General features: G+C 36.8%; 1 protein-coding gene across 6 annotated transcripts; it reads right to left on the bottom strand.

Moving 5' to 3' along the window:
• Positions 1 to 1,279: 1,279 nt before the first annotated feature.
• LOC138697498 (F-box/WD repeat-containing protein 2-like) lies at positions 1,280 to 18,612 on the bottom strand. 6 transcript variants are annotated; one of them, XM_069822790.1, is made up of 6 exons: positions 18,486 to 18,612; positions 16,433 to 16,567; positions 14,023 to 14,155; positions 10,974 to 11,200; positions 9,072 to 9,864; positions 1,280 to 5,089 (listed from the first exon to the last, which is right to left on the bottom strand). In XM_069822790.1, the coding sequence occupies exons 2-6, from the start codon at positions 16,476 to 16,478 to the stop codon at positions 4,858 to 4,860; spliced, it is 1,431 nt and encodes a 476-aa protein (XP_069678891.1). In that variant the 5' UTR covers positions 16,479 to 16,567; positions 18,486 to 18,612; the 3' UTR covers positions 1,280 to 4,857. The 6 variants fall into 6 exon arrangements, with proteins under 6 accessions (XP_069678891.1, XP_069678893.1, XP_069678890.1 ...); XM_069822792.1 differs by having other exon boundaries at positions 16,433 to 16,555; positions 18,486 to 18,598; XM_069822789.1 differs by having other exon boundaries at positions 18,286 to 18,589.
• Between the last annotated feature and the right edge of the window lie 218 nt (positions 18,613 to 18,830).

Raw genomic sequence — 18,830 nt, 5'->3', positions numbered from 1 at the left:
GTAAAGTATGTTTAACTCCTCTTCAATATCCATTGTGCACCACCATATTTTCAAACCACCGGCTGCCACTGGTGTATAATTACTCCAAACCATACTCGCTGAAAAATGTTTCTGAAATTACATGATCTATAAAGTTACTTCTACTGACATTTTTAACTGAATGAGAGGGGAAATAGAAGGAGAAATTTTAAAGGGTACACAAAAACGCGTCCTTCAAAAGGGAGTTCGGGGTTGAGAGGAACTGAATATGTGAGATCCAAGCCTGTTAACCACTTGTCTCACTTCGGATTTCGCTGTTCCACTGAAAGAGCTCTAAAAATGTTGAAGGGGAAAAGCCGAAAATGGACATAACCTCTTAGTTACCACATACGGGGAGGGGAGAGGAGGGGAGGAGCTGACTGCAGCTCAGAAGAAGAAATGCTGGGGGCTGTTAAGTCTGCACAGGGAAAGGTTCAGCGAATAGAGTTAAGTACCCTCGCTCATGTAACAGGGTAATATATGGAAGCTGAACCAGGGCATCTATGTCGAGAATTTATGTGGGAAGGGCATGCAGGTCCGTGGCCCATTTCTCTTAGGGCTCATCCCGACATTTGTCTTAGCACCTTAGGAAAACAACGGAAAAATCTTAGGCAGGATGCATGTCTCAATTTCAGATACTAATCAATTGGCTCTTAGGTGAGGTGACTAATGGTTATGACTCTATGGGTGGAGACTATGGTGATTCACTTCTACTGATGACACTGCTTCTTTCATATACCATCTTTAGATGCGTTTTCTGCAAGAACTGTTACATCATTACCCAGTGCAGATGCTCCCATTCTCTGAACTAGATTTTCCAGTCCACAGTCTGTAAGTTGCTTCATTTAATATCTGCAGTGCTGGGAAAAGTGGCATAAGTCAGTTTCCACAAACATTTTTTATTAATTTATTGACAACTTACGGAACATCTGCTCGCTTGGGAAAAGAGATGTAAGTATTTCTCCCATTACAATAATTCATACAGAAGAAAATCAAATCGAATAAACCAGTGTAAAGACAGTTTTTTTTCCTTCTTTTGTAAAATTAACATTTTTGACTTGTGCCACTTTTCCGAGCACTACAGATATAACAGGCTTTATGTCACAGTACCTCAAGCACAGGCAAGTACTCCTATGCAGGACTGCAGCAATCCCCCTTAAAGCCCCAATAAACATATTTAAGCCAAGTCCTCAGAGGATGGAAGACGTACTTCACAACATTTCCAGAATAAGGAAGATGGAGAAAGAAAAATAAGCCTAGAGAGATTCAAGAATTTATATTGATACATATTTTGCAATATAATTGCATATATAAGTCCAAAAATATAAAACATTTGTTTGTACAAGTACAAATTCTGTCAATGACACAAGTCTAAAACAATGTATGAAAGATATCCATCTCACATGTCAACAACAAACTAGCTTAACAACTGCACATTAACTCGGTCACTATTTTATTACACTGAAAATCAAACAAGGACTAAAGCTCTGCACAGTGACTGCCTCTCCTGTGACGAGGCTTCCTTAATCACTTACATTGACTGATGAGCTTCTTTTTAAAGCTTCCATTTCAAGTTTAAATACTGATAAGTGTCTACAGCAGCTAAGCATTTTCAGTTGCTTACTTATCGATGCTGTATCAATTATTAGGAATTGGTGATAGTGAGATGAGGCCGAGGATTCGCCATAGATTACCTGACATTTGCCTTATTGTTGGATAAAACTTCGGAAAAAACCCAACCAGTTGATCAGTCCAAGCAGGAATCAAACTTATATCCAAGAACAGTCCTGGATCAGCATTCTTCCCTACAAGAACATTACATTCACTGGTACAGGTCACTTTCAAATCAATGACCTCTAAGTACTTCCAACACTTCTTACAAATGGCACAACTAAAGAAACTTCAGTACAGTTGTTAATTCGTCAAGTCGTACTGAATTAAAGAGTTCACGTGGTCCCATCCCTTCTTTGTGTGTTTACTGCCAATGAAAATAAAAAAATCTTTGACAGAGAGAGAAAGATGTAAAATCTGTCACATAAAAGTTCTGTCTTATTACTGTCCGTAAGATTTTTCATTTTGAAAACTGCATTCACAAAGTATTTCATTACTATGCTAGAAGTTGAAGAGGCCACACTGCTGTAATAAATCTGTATTACTCGTCAATTTTTAAGAGACCAGATCAACGATTCCCGTGGAGCAAACATCTTTCAGATGTCATTTCCAAAAATACATTAGGCGAAATATTTTTTCCAAGTACATTTTACTTGCATAATGTTCTTAGAGGACACTATGCCCTGAGATGGGTCACAGAAACCAGACTTCAGCAAAATCTCAACTGGCGTGCTTAACGTGCCACAAAAAAGAAAGTGGTTTCCTTTCTTACGTCATTATTCCACTATTTCAGAACTGTGACATTCATTTTCTTTGGAAAGCTTTCCGACGAATATCCAATAGTTAATAATTACTCATCCCACCAGAAGGCGTGAGCTGCATTCTTCCACAATATACATGACAATTGGTCTGCTAAAATTTCAGTGTGACTGTTGAAGTTACAAACCAATCACAAGCAACAAATTTGTGACGTCAGTACCACAATACTGAGTAATGCTGAATTTACGAATCAGTCTAGTAACCAGTTACACAGAAACAGAGATGTAACATGGGTTAAAGAAGAGTTAAAAAAACTAATGCACAGGTAAGTAAGTATTTATTCTTTTTAACACTGAAAAAAGATGCTCTTCCATTATGTTTACTGTGGTCGTTCGAGAAAAATACCGCATTAGGCGGCATGTTTACAACATCGCCATCTGTCCATTTATGTGCAAACTACTGCAGATCGTCCTCTGTTATGCATAAAAATACATCACAATGAACTAACCTGGACTAACACAACATGACAAACCATGCTCTGATTCTGAAGATTGCATGTTTGCTTTGTGGAACAGCTTTCTGATGATGTCAGAGGAAGACTATATCAACTCCAGGATTAATCTTCAAGAATCTAAACCTGACGACCTTTGCCTCACGTCCTCACAGTTCTGTAACTGTAAAGTTGTTTGCGGAATTTGTCGTTCATTCCTTCAACATGCTCCATTTATTGGTATTTCTTTATTTCATCTACAAGATTGGATATGTTGAATTTTTGTCTGTCTTCATTTCTAATTCAGTCAGTTCTTATAGGCAGGATACATCTCAAAAGGCTATTTTCAATTATTTAAGCAAATCTTTCATTGCAACAATACTGCAAGCAACAAGTTGAACAGCTGAATAAATATATTTTCAAAATTTGACAAGTAATTTAAGAAATATAAATTCATGTCTGTTGCTATTGATAACTCAACTTTCAGTATTTGTTCGTTTTCTGTCAGTGAGGATATACTGCAGGAACTCAACATGCAAACATTAGAAGAAAAAATTACAGAATACAGAAATAGATGGCTTGAACACATTTCTCGTATGGAAGCTGGCCGGACACCCCAAGAAATGCTAAAATACCATCCTCAAGGACGACGACGACCTGGAAGTCCACAGAAACGTCTATTGCATCCTGTATAGCTGGAACCGAAACAGGCTAACAATGGCCTAATTTCGTGCCTGGAATATGATGATGATGATGATGATGATGATGATGAAATATTTATAGAATTTTAGTGTTTGCTACCAATGCCGAAGAAACATTTTTAATAAGTAGGTATGTGACTTCCTGGACATTAACTAACTTGATTTGCAGAAAATTTATTTATGGCTCTTTCGATGATGGGAAAAGCTAAGGTTAAAAGCCATTAATCAAAACATATAGCCCAATTGCCCATCAAACTGTTTTGAGTGGCAAACTAAACTTGACTGTGGAGAAAATCGCGGAACTGTGTGGAGCATTACTTGTTGCTAGGGAGCCTTTGATAATGTTTTGTTACACAATGATTTAACATGGCTAAGCAAAGAGAAAGAAATAATGCAACTTAAAAATTGAAATGTAATATTTTTTAAACAAAATAATGAGAACATTAGAGCATATTATTATCTTCAATTTTGAAGACTTTATGCTGAAAGAGGCATTTTTAAGATCCTGTATGTTTAGTCATTTGAACATGTTAAATATAAAACTGCACGGTAAAAATAAAATTGTTATAAACCTGGTAGAAAACTTCCAAAACTTCAAGTCATATCTTTTTCTGATAAATATTACTTCTTTCAACAGAAAATTGTTCACCCAAGTTATTTGTTAAATGTCTGGAGAATTGTCAGGAAAATGAAACAAAAGAATTTGTGCTCGCATCCAGTGAAAAGCTGATTTTTTTTGCAAGACTGTAAATGATTTTGAGGCAAGTTTCATCAACTTACACTGTCAAACTGCTCTATGTAGGCCTATTTATAAAAAAAATTATTTTGTTTTAACACTCTCACAGACAAATAATATTTCTGACAAAGTGAAAGCAATGTTACCTGAGTTAGACCCAGGTAGCTTATAATTTGAAATGTGTTATTCAGGGCTCATTTTAGTAATAATTCCGTGAATGTCATGCTCGTTAGTCCAATTAAGATGTTTTTGAATATGGTAAATTTAAATATAAAATACCGGTACATGTAACCATGTTGGTTAACAAATTTATTATAAAACAGAAGTTACTCTCAATAAATATTCCGTGTCATAAAAAGTATTTTCGAAGTTGTAATTAAGTAAATTTAAATAAAAATAAATCTATTTCTTAAGCATTTGAGTATTAAGTAATGATTTCTGACCGCTGATCTATACCTAAACATTAAATATTCCACGTAGCCCTTTAAGAAAAGTGAAATCACTGGACTAGGTCATGCCAGTACCTGAACCAAGACATTCCTTCAGCCATCACCAGCAAAAGCCAGCTTGAAGCGGCTGTAACTCTTTTTTAACATTTTTACAAAGGTGAGTTTCGACGAAGATTCAGCTTCTTCTAAATTCCGCCAGGAGTAGACATTAATATGTGGAGTTTCACGGACATTGATGTCTGTAGCAACAAATATCACATCATGATACTTCCTGGCTGCAAGAGAGTTCAACCATTCTTTCTCTCCTACGGCCACATTCACCAAACTGCAACAAGTACAAAACAACAACAATAATAATGTCATTATTTATTATTAATATTAATGTGTTGGTCGACAGACGTTGGCCAATAGTAGTCTAGCACAAATGATACAATAATATAAACTGAAAGAAATAATAATAATATAATAGTAGTAATAATAATAGTAATAACAATAAATAATAATAATAGTATTGAAAGGTTATCATTCTGTGTAACTGATTGTTTTCACAACAGTCATGTAATGTACAAAGGTGATCCAGGTCAAACCTCCTCCGCTATTCTCAGTAGTCTTGCAGATCTTCTATAGGTATTCACGGAAACACGGAAATCGTGTATCTCCCCTATGCAGTACTTATTCTGGTGGAGTTATGGCCATCAGACCTTCTCTTCCACACCACCAGAAATGTATAAATGTATAAACATTTTAAATCTGCAGTTAAACTAATTAATAACGTTAAATTACACGAGAAAATACATTTAAACAAGGACATTTACAATAAATAATACAGTAACAAAAAAAAAAAATACATTGAAAAGATAAAACATGTATTCTATTACACAAAGTGTGTATGTGTGTGTGCTTCCAATGCTTACCCACTTCACTTAAGTGATTCGAGTTCCGCATATTGCGGATAGATGGCAGGACTGTGAGCCATTTTCAAGTTGCACACCACTTTGGTTGACCACATTGTGAGCGATTCTATCTGTGGAAAGTGATGTAGCGTACTAGGTTGAGTGTATGTGTCATGTAGGGAATAGGTATAAGGATGATGTCGAAGAAAGAGTAATGGAACGGAGATAAATTCTCTCCGGCACCAGGATTTGAACCCAGGTTTTCAGCTCTACGTGCTGATGCTTTATCCACTAAGCCACATTGGATACCAGAGAGAATTTTTCTCTGTTCCATTACTCTTTCATCGTATGATGACGCAGAATATCTGCATGGAAATATCATATGTACTTCGGTACATTAAAATAATATATATGATGACGAAGATGAGGAAGGGAGAAGAAGAAGTCCATTGCCGGCACATAGCCTACTCCTGTCGAATAGCACGGGAGGCCTGCCATCAGATGGATGAGTCACTGTCAATAGTGACATATGCCTTCTCTTCATATGCACTGCGGGCAGATTTGGGATTTAACCCAGACATACTGGTGCACAATCTAGTGATTAGAAGTTGTGCACTGTCATGTCCAGAGGTAGAAATTTTACATGAAAACCTCTGACCCTGCTGGGAATCGAGCCCAGGCATCTAGTCTGGAGGCAAGTGCGCTACCACAGAGATAACCTAGCAGACCTATTAAATAAAGTTTAAGACCAAAATTAGTAACTGATGACACTAATACGGTAACAACTTTTAATAATGTAATTGCTGTGTTAATTATTGAAACTTGAGTAGGTACTAAAACTATGTGAGTAGTTTCAGCATCGTCTGCGCCATTTTCAAACATTTCCAGCCTCTTCTTGCTGGGCATCATGATGTAGGGCTATTTGGAGGAAATGTAAATTTGGGGTAATTATGAACATGCTCTGTATTTTCTTCGATAACAATTGACTGTGCGGCAGCACTGTATACCCAAGGTGCCTTGTGTTTCCGGCCTCAGTTACACAGAAATCAGCCATAACTGTACATTCAGTTGAGTTACAGAGAAGCAGAAAGTAGATGCTTAAAAAAGTTTACGAAAATAGAATTGCATATTCGGCATAAATCTTTGCAACAACAATATTAGAGTTGTTACATGTATTCGGTGCTCAGTTTGAACACTTATGCGCTGATCTCTTCATAGCTATTCATTTACAATTAATAATAATAATAATAATAATAATAATAATAATAATAATAATAATAATCCGTGGCGCTACAGCCCGTGAAGGGCCTAGACCGACCAGCCGGCTGCTGGCTTCACGCCCACATGTCGAAGTAACGAAATTAACTAATGGGATCTCCCTCAGTTTTACAATGCAATAAATGCAGCCACCGCAGGTCGAAAAATTAAGTCTCAATGGAAGTATTTTTAGACTATTTGGGAACTGTACAGTTCACCACATTAATAAGAAGCAATCTATACCAAAAATTCACTAGGAACATCTTCTCGACAAGAACTGGCTTCCATTACATAACAATATCAGTCTGATCTTGTTTAAGGAACAATTTCTCAACAAGAATTTGTTGGTTTCCATTACATGACAATATCAGTCTGATCTTGTCCAAGGAACATCTTCTCAACAAGAATTTGTTGGCTTCCATTACATGACAATATCAGTCTGATCTTGTTCAAGGAACAATTTCTCAACAAGAATTTGTTGGCTTCCATTACATGACAATATCAGTCTGATCTTGTCCAAGGAACATCTTCTCAACAAGAATTTGTTGGCTTCCATTACATGACAATATCAGTCTGATCTTGTCCAAGGAACATCTTCTCAACAAGAATTTGTTGGCTTCCATTACATGACAATATCAGTCTGATCTTGTTCAAGGAACAATTTCTCAACAAGAATTTGTTGGCTTTCATTACATGATAATATCAGTCTGATCTTGTTCAAAATAAACCAGCACAGCTGCACTAGCAACGTTGAAACAAGCACATCACTGGAGGGAGCAGCTATTTTGAAGGTGGGAGTGCCAGAACTAAGTCAACAGCAACCAGAGTGCATCACTTTGTGACGGTAGTCCCTTGTTGGGAGCAAGTGTCGGGTTGAGTGACACATGTAAACAATCGTAGTGTAAGATATGATAAGACAGGTGGAAGTAAACTTACGATTATGCTTAGATCTCCCGACTTCTTATCTCTACGGATTCAGAGAAACAACAAACACTTCACAGCAACAAGGTCATAAGAGAGCTGACACCACAAAGTGAAATATCTATTCTCAATTCTAGATAAACAAAAGAATGGAGTTTTGCCACCTCTCACACCATTGTACGTCATGCGTATACTCCTATTGGCTAGTGGTGATAAGTGATGATGTACACGCTAGAAATTAGTTTGCAGTTTCTTATGAGAATTTCATTGTAGACAGAAGTGGAGTAAGTTAAAATTCGAGGTATGTTTAGAACGCAGATATAGGTTACCACAATCCATTGTTTAAAGTAGGCAGGATTCCCTTAGCCCATACTGTTGTGTCGCTACCTAATCTAATCTATAACATTTCGCATGTAGTGCCGAAGCTCGCTGTCTCCCTTTTTCGTAACCCTACAAAGTTCTCTCTTCTGTGCGTGCCTAAGCATATAAACATTATTAATATTATACTGAACATAAACAGCGTGGTGGACCCTGCATGAAGACGACTGTGTAGGATGGTGGAATGAGATAGTCCAAAACCACACTTTTAACAAAAATGGTTTTATGTGAGAGTTTATTTCTTACACATATGAAAAAACTACTAGTAAAATATTATAAAAATTACTGAATAAATTATATTAAGTATACGCCAAAGAAATTAAGATACCACAAGTAATAGCATTGGACTGTAAACCTTTAATATGCTCTCGTGTTAAATTTTGTCTGTGTGACTTAGGACTATATCTTCATCACCACTTAAATTATCAAATGTTTATTTACCTCCACATCGTTATCTGCAAAAATCGAACTAATCATCAACAAGTTATTATAAAAATGCATTACATAATTCAATGCCTGTCTTCATAGTAACTGAAACTAATTTCCATATTAACGGACTGTACCGAATGCACGTGGAGAGTTCCCATACCGCAATAAGATGACGAATCATGTAACGTCACAGTGGCATAATTCATTTTGCATCAAATGTTTGTTTACCTGAATATTTTTCTCATCTGGATTTCAATATATATCATATTGCGTGAACTCAAGCACTACAGGGTAACCAAGAAACTCAAAGCAGTCATGACTCATGATATCCTGAGGCAACATTATTATGTTTCCTCCACTGCAATAACACTATTTCTAGCAATCAGACATGGCACAAAATCTTTATATTCAATTCAGAACAATGCTTACCCAGGTACAACGAAGCGCCCAAACAATTTTCTTCTTCCCAAATTCACAACTGAGAACACCAGTTCTCCTGCCATGGAATCCCATATCGTCACCATAGCATAATTGTCGCCCACTGCCAGGAGATCACCGTTAACAAACCCAAGTTGTATCTGATTCAGCTCTACTTTCTTCCTCAAACAGTACACTGAAATTGCTGTTCCTTGAACATAATAAAATTTCCCATCGTGCACGTGATATCGGGATCTGCGTGCGCCAATGTCTTGTTTATAGAACACTACAACGTCGTCTTCCATCGAATCTATGTCTCCATACTGACTATCATCTTTCGCGTTTCTTGACCACGAATATATACAGATGTCCACATCGTCCATCACGAGCAAGGAATGTTTCTCCTCAAACGAAGTTGCAGAATTAACACTTCCTACACAGGGATAAATCGTAACCTGGCCAACATACGAAGTGGCCAACAGAGACTTGAGAAGCTGGCCAGAACTAAGGCACCACACTTTGGCAGTTCCGTCATGCGCACCACTGGCCAAGAGATCCGCCTCCGTGCTCATATGAATGCAGAGTATGTTGTTTGTGTGACCTTGGTACTCCTTGAAAGATCTCTTGGTGAAGCTGTGAGATCCCACAGTAAGCGTCCATGTTTTGATGAGGCCTCGGTGGCAGCCGACTGCGAGCATCTGTGCGTCTGGAGTGACACAGAGACAGGACACCTTGCGGTCCATGAACGCTATCGCCACGGCCTTGTTGTCCTTAATTCTCCAGATTCCAAACACGGTGCCTTCCGCTTCAACAGGACAATCAAAAACATCGATTAGGTGCAAACTCAATTTCCACAGAACTTAAGTTACAGACATCATCGCACTACATTACATAATATCTGGCCAATAAAACTGTTGTCTATAATTATATACAACTGGAATTATTTTACCAAAACAAATAACATCGAAAAATTACTTCGATAAACAGTTCTCATCTCCTGGCCCAGACAACCATTCCAGTTTGTAATTTCCTTTGTTACTCCTTTTCAGAAGGTGACTTGAGAAATATTTCTGCTATTTAGTGATCAAAAGTCAAAATGTAAATATTTCACATTTTTAGGCAAAGTTTGCACAATCTTCGTCGCAATGAAGAGGACACATTCCCGTGATGACCACAAAACCTCTAATGGCAATTACATTAATATTCTCATTATAGAAATAGAAATATATATATATTCTCCCTGTAACATAGTCCTAGTAAGCGTATATTAAATTAATTTTCATCATTTTACTAGCTATTTCAAATATTAAATTAATTATAATTCATTAAATTAAATTAGCTCATAAATTAAGTTACTACTTTACCTTATAGATTTATCTAAATTTAAATAAATATGTAGTGAAGAATATTGCTGGAGAACCTTTTAAGTGTAGTGTAAATATTTGTAATTTAAATTTATGTATTGTATTGATTAAGGCTGGTTGAGTGGAAGAGAAGGCCTTATGGCCTTAACTCTGCCAGCGAAAATAAAACATTATTATTATTATTATTATTATTATTATTATTATTATTATTATTATTATTATTATTATTATTATTATTATTATTATTATGCCTGAATAATGCAACACGAAATCACATGGTTGCATGACTGAACAGTTTCAGTCATAACACAAACCCTTTAGTTGCATGTCAATGCATGCAATCGAACTACTGTGCATATCAGCACCCAGCCTTATATCTCCGAAGTCTACAAACACAGCCAGGGTATGTTTAATGCATCCTTTGCCACTATAAAGACTGCCTTTGTGTACGATCTAGAAAACTGTAGTGCATATTCTTATTTAGATGCATAGTAAATTATTTCATCATGTGAATAAGTATAAATGATAATATTGTTGACATGATACTTACCAGCCAAGACATAGCCATAGCAGTAAGCCACAGCGGTGTAGGAAGGGCCTCTCAAGAAGTGACTAGTGTTTACACGTTTGTGTTGAAAAGCAGTTCCTTCCTTAATGCTGCAAACAAGTGGCCAGTACTTGGCATAAAGTTCCTTCCAGTCAGTTTCCTTTCCAAGAGGTCCAGTACCAAGTTCCAAACATTTTTTCTGCCACAGTCCTTGAAACGAAGAAATTGCCCTGAAGAAATAAAAAGTAGGATTTTGAGAACTTCACAAACTGAATTACAATGAGATCGTGTAGGTAAGACATGAACTGGTTCAGTACAAGTAGCATACCTAGGACAGCTGCTCTTCCCAGCAAACACTTCATCTGCAATCCCTTCCCTTTCAAGGGAAATTTTTGTTTTAGAAAAAGCCAGAAGGCATAGGGAGTTAAATATAGGTAAAATAGGCATTGACAACCCTGGGTGATGCGATGATTTGCTTCCCCACCAAAATGGACGAAACATGAAAAATGGCCATCCTTCAGTGAGTGAGAACTTCTAGTCAGTAATCCTTATTTATTATTTGGCCTCAGAATACAAGCAAAGAATATGATGAACATTTATTAGAAGAGATCTACAATCACACTGATCCAACAACAACTTATATAAAGAAATTTATTTCAAGCTTTTGGCGTGAATAAAGGCGTTACCATCCAGAAGAACAGAACAGGTAATGCTGGGCCTTATCCCACAAGAGTATGGTGTAGCACATTACAAACTGCAACTGAAAACTACTGTAAAGTTGAAGTCGTATCTTTCTATTCCACAAAATTACGGTATGTGTAACAGCATACATTACTAGTAAATATGTACAAGTGATGTCACAATGTGATAACATATATATAATAAAGCTATGTTCATCTCCCTTATTTCTAATATCTTATTTATGGAACTATGGGAAAAATTAATGTTACTAAAATATTTTTCTGAACTCCGTTATCATATTGCTTTGCAATTCTGATAATTTATAACAGGCCTGGGCACTATTAACTCAATTGAGGCACTGCAGATTTCCCCTTAACTCCCCACTGCACCTTCTCAGGCTGAGACGAATACACAGGAAGTAAGTACAGCTGAGTGATGAATTGTATAAGGCTTGAACTTGCAGCTCTTGCCGGATGCCTGAAATCCATCACCAATGCACAGTGGCTACCGTGTATTTTTTATAAGGCAGTGTAAGTGAAAAGGTTATGGGCGAGGGTTTCTGGCTTCCTCATTGTAACCAGCGCTGGTTTATAGTGTATTTTTGATAATATAACGCGAGAAAAATTTTTTCAAGGTAATCCTATGTTTTGGTTCCATATAAATTGTACTAGTGCCAATTTTAGTTACCAGACTGTGCTAGCAACAATCCTCTGTTCTTTCGCCTCTATAACACTAAAACGTTCATTATACACAAATTCTGTTTTAGATTGTAAATTTATTACTTCTTTATAAACTCTATGATTTTCATTATCACCCCATCACTTTCACTGCCACTACAGTAGATCACATATTTCATAAATTATATGTCGATATAACACTAATAAAATTATTTGAAGATGCTTTTGTATTACCAATATTCGTTTATTTTGACTGGTAGAGAAAGCTCTACAAGTATAGATATAAGAACCAATACAATGCTAATACTTTTGTGGAACAGAACAGTAGTAACTCCACTTGTAATTTGTAAATATGGAGTAATAAAGTACAACTGTACACCATAGTTTTGTGGAGTATAATCCCCATAATTTGTACAAATTTAATTATAGTTTATTATACCGTACTTTGTGGAATGAGCTGCCATATGTGGTGCTGATATCTTCATAATGGAGCAGCATCGCAATTGTGTACGAAGTGAAAGTGAGACCACAAGGTAAAGAAATGACTGCCAGATTTAATCAGTGTGTGTTGGGCAATAATCTGGGCTATAAACATATGTCTGAAATTGCTAACATCCTCAGCTGTAAATTCCTGCATTTAAGTATGCACCGATCACTTTATGTGACAACAAGAGATCACTCTCGATGTTTGAATTAATTCTGAGAGACAAGAGAAGTATCACTGTACAGAACTTGGACAAGTTGTTGGTTTTTATTGCCACAACAATAACAGACCGATTATTTTGACTAAAAAGTAAAGAAAATGCATCAAACTAAATACATTTCCATAAAATGTGTAAGCATTTAATTAAAAATAAGTACCTTCATTTATTTAGAATAAATATTACAGTAAATAAATCTGTAGTATTAATGATATAGGTATTATCTTTACCGAATATATATATTTTTATTTTTGGTACATATTTAAGCAATTTTAAGTGCTAGTGCACAAGTATTCACGGTTTAGTAATGGGAATGTCACATTTGAAGATGTATTAGACCTGTTGTTATATAGAACTGCCTTCACTCGATGTCATAGTTGGAAGCTGATGCACAAGAAACAAATAAAAACGTTAACTGACCTTTATATGCAATACTAAAAAATGGAGAATTGCAGCCATTATAGTTCAGAACAACAAACACTTGGATAAATAATAACAGAATATATTCCTCACACTTGAACAGTTAAGCTTACAATGCAGTGTACGCAGTGATGACCCACAATGCACTTCACACTTACACTACTTCAGTAACTAACATGAGTATGCATACAACTAATCAGAGCAGCAAACACCATTTCTTATGCTTCAGTAGACTAAACGAAAAAAAGTAAAATGGCACACTACGAACGAGAAAAAGAAATATTTTTCTATTTAAGAAAATAATCAGTGGGCTACAGTTCACTGGCACATGAACAGCAACTGCCATTGTCCATTTTGTACGAGGATAAGTCTGCGAGATATTTCAGTTTTATGCAACACAAAATACATTCTTGTAGTTATATAAGAATTAAACCACAAAATTGTTACTACAGTTTTAATTAACCAACAATATAAATAACTGAAGAAGGAAGGTCACAATAATACGTTTCGTAAGCATATATTGCAACATGCTAAGAAATAAAAACAAAACAATTCAATAAAACCTCTGCATACCTATTCCAGCTTTTGCTGACACAAGACGCTATTCCAAGAGTGTGCCCATCAAGGAAGCTACATATGTACTCGTGGAGCTCAACTGGCAGCAGGGAAAACCCATCTCCCTCCAGCCTGGCACCTCCATCATCCACTAACAAACACAGGACAACTTCGTAAGTCCACAGTATATAACAGGCATTACATTTCTGTGATTCATTGGGAGTATACAGGAATTTCACACAAATAATATTTTAAGAATGCATCAATATACACGGAACAGAACAGGAATAGTACTGGTGTAAAACTTAACCCTTATGCCCTGAAATACAACTAAAAGAGGAATTGTACTTACAACATAACAAAATGCTTAAACAAAGTGATTTCAGAAGTCTGTTCTGTAAAAGAATTGTATGTTTTTTATCAAACTAAATCCCTGTGAAGGGTTTACTAGAACGGTCTTCTATACATTTCAGTATTGAAGGATTTTTTTAGAATACTCACTGAACATTATGCTTTGCAACAGATTAGATATACTTTTTTCTTGTCAAGACATACATTTCTACAGCATCTCAACATTGAGTAAAAAGGAGTTTTAAACCTGAGCCTTATGTCCTAAAATAGATCTGAAAGAGAAAATGTGTTTATAACATAAAAAAGAAACATTTTTAAACAATACTGATTTAAGAGGTCTGTTTTGTTCTTTTTACCAACCTAAATTGCTTTGAAGGGTTTACTAGAACGCTTTTGTAAATATTTTATTATTGAAGGATACCTCAGGTTGAAACTTACTTACTTACTTATTGGCTTTTAAGGAACCCGGAGGTTCATTGCCGCCCTCACATAAGCCCGCCATTGGTCCCTATCCTGAGCAAGATAAATCCAGTCTCTACCATCATATCCCACCTCCCTCAAATCCATTTTAATATTATCTTCCCATCTACGTCTCGGCCTCCCTAAAGGTCTTTTTCCCGCCAGCCTCCCAACTAACACTCTATATGCATTTCTGGATTCGCCCATACGTGCTACATGCCCTGCCCATCTCAAGCGTCTGGATTTAATGTTCCTAATTATGTCAGGCGAAGAATACAATGCGTGCAGCTCTGTGTTGTGTAACTTTCTCCATTCTCCTGTAACTTCATCCCTCTTAGCCCCAAATATTTTCCTAAGAACCTTATTCTCAAACAACCTTAATCTCTGTTCCTCTCTCAAAGTGAGAGTCCAAGCTTCACAACCATACAGAACAACCAGTAATATAAATGTTTTATAAATTCTAACTTTCAGATTTTTTGACAGCAGACTAGATGAAAAAAGCTTCTCAACCGAATAATAACAGGCCAGGTTGAAACTAATAGGAAAAAAAAATGAAACTAGTAGAAAGAAAAAAAGTACGTACAGAATCAACAAAAAAGAGAGGGGGAGGAGGGAGAGGGGAGAGGGGAGTGGGAGGAGAAAAGAGAGAGAAAAATAGAAAAAAAAATATCGACTTTCAAGGGGAAACTTATCATGACAGTTTTATTACGATGTCTATGAATATTGCTTCACTTATGTACAGTCCGGGTTAAGTTGCCCCATGTCATAGCTCTTTCTTTTGAATGTACTCACATCACGTGTGGACGCATGTATGAGCCAATAGTGAGCTGGTGCTGCGTCGAGCCACAAGGAAGGCCCTGGTGGGCCAGCCGGACTCTGGCCCATGGCGCCCTACACACAGACGAGTCTGGCTCATTGCAACCCAAGCAGAGCCAGACTCATACGTGTATGGGCACCTTTACATTCACCTTCCTTCAGGAATTCAATAAGAGCTGCAGCAGTTTTAAATTCTGATTGTTATATAAAAACTTCGAAGTCCAGAGTTTGTCCACTATAAACCAGTATGCTAAAATTCTACAGCCTCTGATGGGCAAGTTAAAGCAGTTCAAATAGCTCTAGAAGATTTATTAAGCAGATGACAGAAATTTGATAAAGACACAGTACTGCATGACTTTACAGAAGCAAAAACATTCAATAAACCCTTCGGAATGTATCCATACAGAAATATTAGACAAAGAAGTTGTTTTACAGTCGATCCCATCACATATAGGACTGAAGGGAGATGAAATGGCTAATTTGCTGGCAAACAAGCAACAAGGAAAACAGCCCCAATTAAAACAATTAAAAGCAGTTAAATCACTAATTTATTGATAAGTTGATATCCAATTTACAGAAAGGGCAATGTGGTGATAGTCAATGTATTACATGCGTGAATTGCCAAGTCTGAATGTGTTATATGTATGGGCTAGAAACTGATCCCAAAACGATGATCCAAAGTGTTTTTGGTCTGTTTACATAGCTGCGATACAAATTTACAAACATCGTGTCAAGTGTGTGCAAGGCAGCGCAGTATTCTAATGAAAATGTAATTTTTTATAAAACTTTTTTATTTTCTTACCACTGTCCGACAGTTCAGTGTCATTCTCCATGCCTGCGTTCCCCATGGTTCTCAACAAAATGTAATTGGTGACCTTAAAAAATTCCACATCCTTTCTTCCTTATCAGAACGCTGTTATCAAGTCTAGAAAAGAAACTGTGACACATAAGAAAAATACAAACAATTTTACCTACTTTAACTAAAATTAGGTAAGTGTTGTGTGTTACACCAAAAAGGTAAGATAACAAGCAACCCTATCAACAAAAGTCCATCTTTAATTATAAAAATCTACAGGTACAGGCTATCCTAGATGTAGATATGAAGCAACTTAATGCTGTAAGTCTACAGGTACAGCCTAGCCTATTGCCGTGAAACTGATTCTGAAATACGAACACTTCAGAATTCTGAATAATTTCAAAGATATGCGCAACAGTCAGTGAAATTTTAGAACACACAATTTACGTTAAACTGATGTCCGGACACCCAGGCGCAAGCAGAAAGAGCTGGCCTGCACACTGAGGAACAAGACACTGGCCCAACTTTAAAACTGTGATGGATAAAGTTGACTAAGCAATACATTATCAGAATTTACTGTTATTACATTATCTTAGTTTCATTTGTAATACTAATGCATTGTACCTCACCAACTACTTCATATCTTGTAAGAGAAAGCTGATTTTAAGGCTAGAGGACATTCCACAGCTTTCAGCAGTAACTGCACCCTATACAATTCCGGTACGAAATATGTAGGTATTTCCCCCCCTCCACTGTCAAAGTGATCCCCATCACACAATGCGCATCCCCTGACCTGAGATTGCTAAACTAGTCACTTTGGTGCTGGGCTGTCCCTAATACCTCAAGTGTGCCCTGGGATACGAGAGTACTTATTCTTACACCTACATAGGGGGATCTGTGGTTGTGGACACATTTCCCTGGGAGTTCAATGTGTGCCAAAGATAAACCTGTACCATAAATGGTTCTGAACAAGGATCACACTCCTCATACAATGACAGAGGGCGCCATCTGTAGTCCATTTACTGGCAGGAGAAAAGCAAGTTAAAGAAGCATGGCCAAAGAAAGGAGCAGGAAGCTGTAATTGCCTGCACGGCTTGAAGACCTGTAGATCAGGCTTCTGGTAGCAAAGCGAGTGCCAGAGGGAAGAGATGTGACTTAGTGGAACTCCACCTCAGATACGAGGAGGCAGTCTTACTCCTCCCCAGAAGGCAAGCAGATGAGGGTGTACTGAGCAGTCTGACTAAATTTGAGTCCACTGGTTCCCCTACTACTATTGCTCTCTCTCGGAAAATGCGCATCATTATATTTACGAAAAGGTACTTTTCAGTGCCAATAATTTATTTTGTGTGCACAAGGTTGGAATTTTGAAGTAAGAGGGAAAGGGTGCAATCCATGTTCTGGAGTTTATCCCATATTTCATATTCGCAAAAAGAGAGCAAGCAGTTGGGGTTAGCTATATAAGAATAAAAAGTAACGGCTCATTATCCAATCACCACTCCTGTTATATTGTGAAAGAGAATAACGGGGGATAAACTCCAGAACAAGGATTGCACCCTTTCCCTCTTACTTCAAAATTCCAACCTTGTGCACACAAAATAAATTATTGGCACCGAAAAGTGCCTTTTCGTAAATATAATGATGCGCATTCGACAAACGCAGACAAATCTGCTCTTTCTAGTATTTTAAGACATAATTTGGTAGGTGCAATCCGTGTTCCAAAATTTTCACAATATAACAGCAGTGGTGATTGGATAATGAGCCGTTACTTTTTATTCTTATATAGCTAACCCCAACTGCTTGCTCTCTTTTTGCGAATATGAAATATGTATACACTAAGTTTCAAACGTTTAAACACTTACGTAACAACTGATTCCTGAAATCCAATATTTACAGTATTATTCAGTCTATGTAACTATTACGACCTTAACCGCGAGTAATCTGACATTTTTCCAAACTAACCTTAAATTCTAATGAACAAGTAAATGACATAACGACAGAAGGTTCACAAAACGAGAAGAATATGTACAAATTTCACACACGTCCAATGCTGCCCATTTACCCATTCGGCTGTGAATTCCCGCACTTCAATCATTCTTCCGCAGCAGCTTCCGTCCATCCTGCATCCCATCTTGCTTTATTTTCATGATCACTAGAGCCACCTGGTGGTCATGGTCACGTATCCACGCAATTGCGAGATTCAGTTGTTCTAATATCCTGCCACGTCGTTGAAAATCTAGCTGCCATCTGTTAACGACGACTTCAATTTGAAATCCATAATGATAAAGAGTTCCTCGGTTGTGTCTGATATTCGATTTTCTTTAATATAACCCTAGATCATAGTATATATAATCTAGGATATAACCTATTTATATTTAAATTTGTATAATCAAATATTAAAACTAAA

The sequence above is a fragment of the Periplaneta americana genome, chromosome 4 (assembly GCF_040183065.1).
Source record: "Periplaneta americana isolate PAMFEO1 chromosome 4, P.americana_PAMFEO1_priV1, whole genome shotgun sequence".
NCBI lineage: Eukaryota > Metazoa > Arthropoda > Insecta > Blattodea > Blattidae > Periplaneta > Periplaneta americana.
Note: the sequence above shows the minus strand (reverse complement) of the source record. Positions and strands in the feature narration are given on the sequence as shown.

Excerpts from the sequence above, each read along its gene's own strand:
- LOC138697498 (XM_069822790.1), bottom strand. The coding sequence starts at position 16,478 with ATGGGGAACGCAGGCATGGAGAATGACACTGAACTGTCGGACAGTG. Across the intron at positions 14,156-16,432 it reads CACTGAACTGTCGGACAGTG|TGGATGATGGAGGTGCCAGG; the intron begins GTAAGAAAATAA and ends TGTGTTTGTTAG. Across the intron at positions 5,090-9,071 it reads GGGCGCTTCGTTGTACCTGG|TTTGGTGAATGTGGCCGTAG; the intron begins GTAAGCATTGTT and ends TACTTGTTGCAG.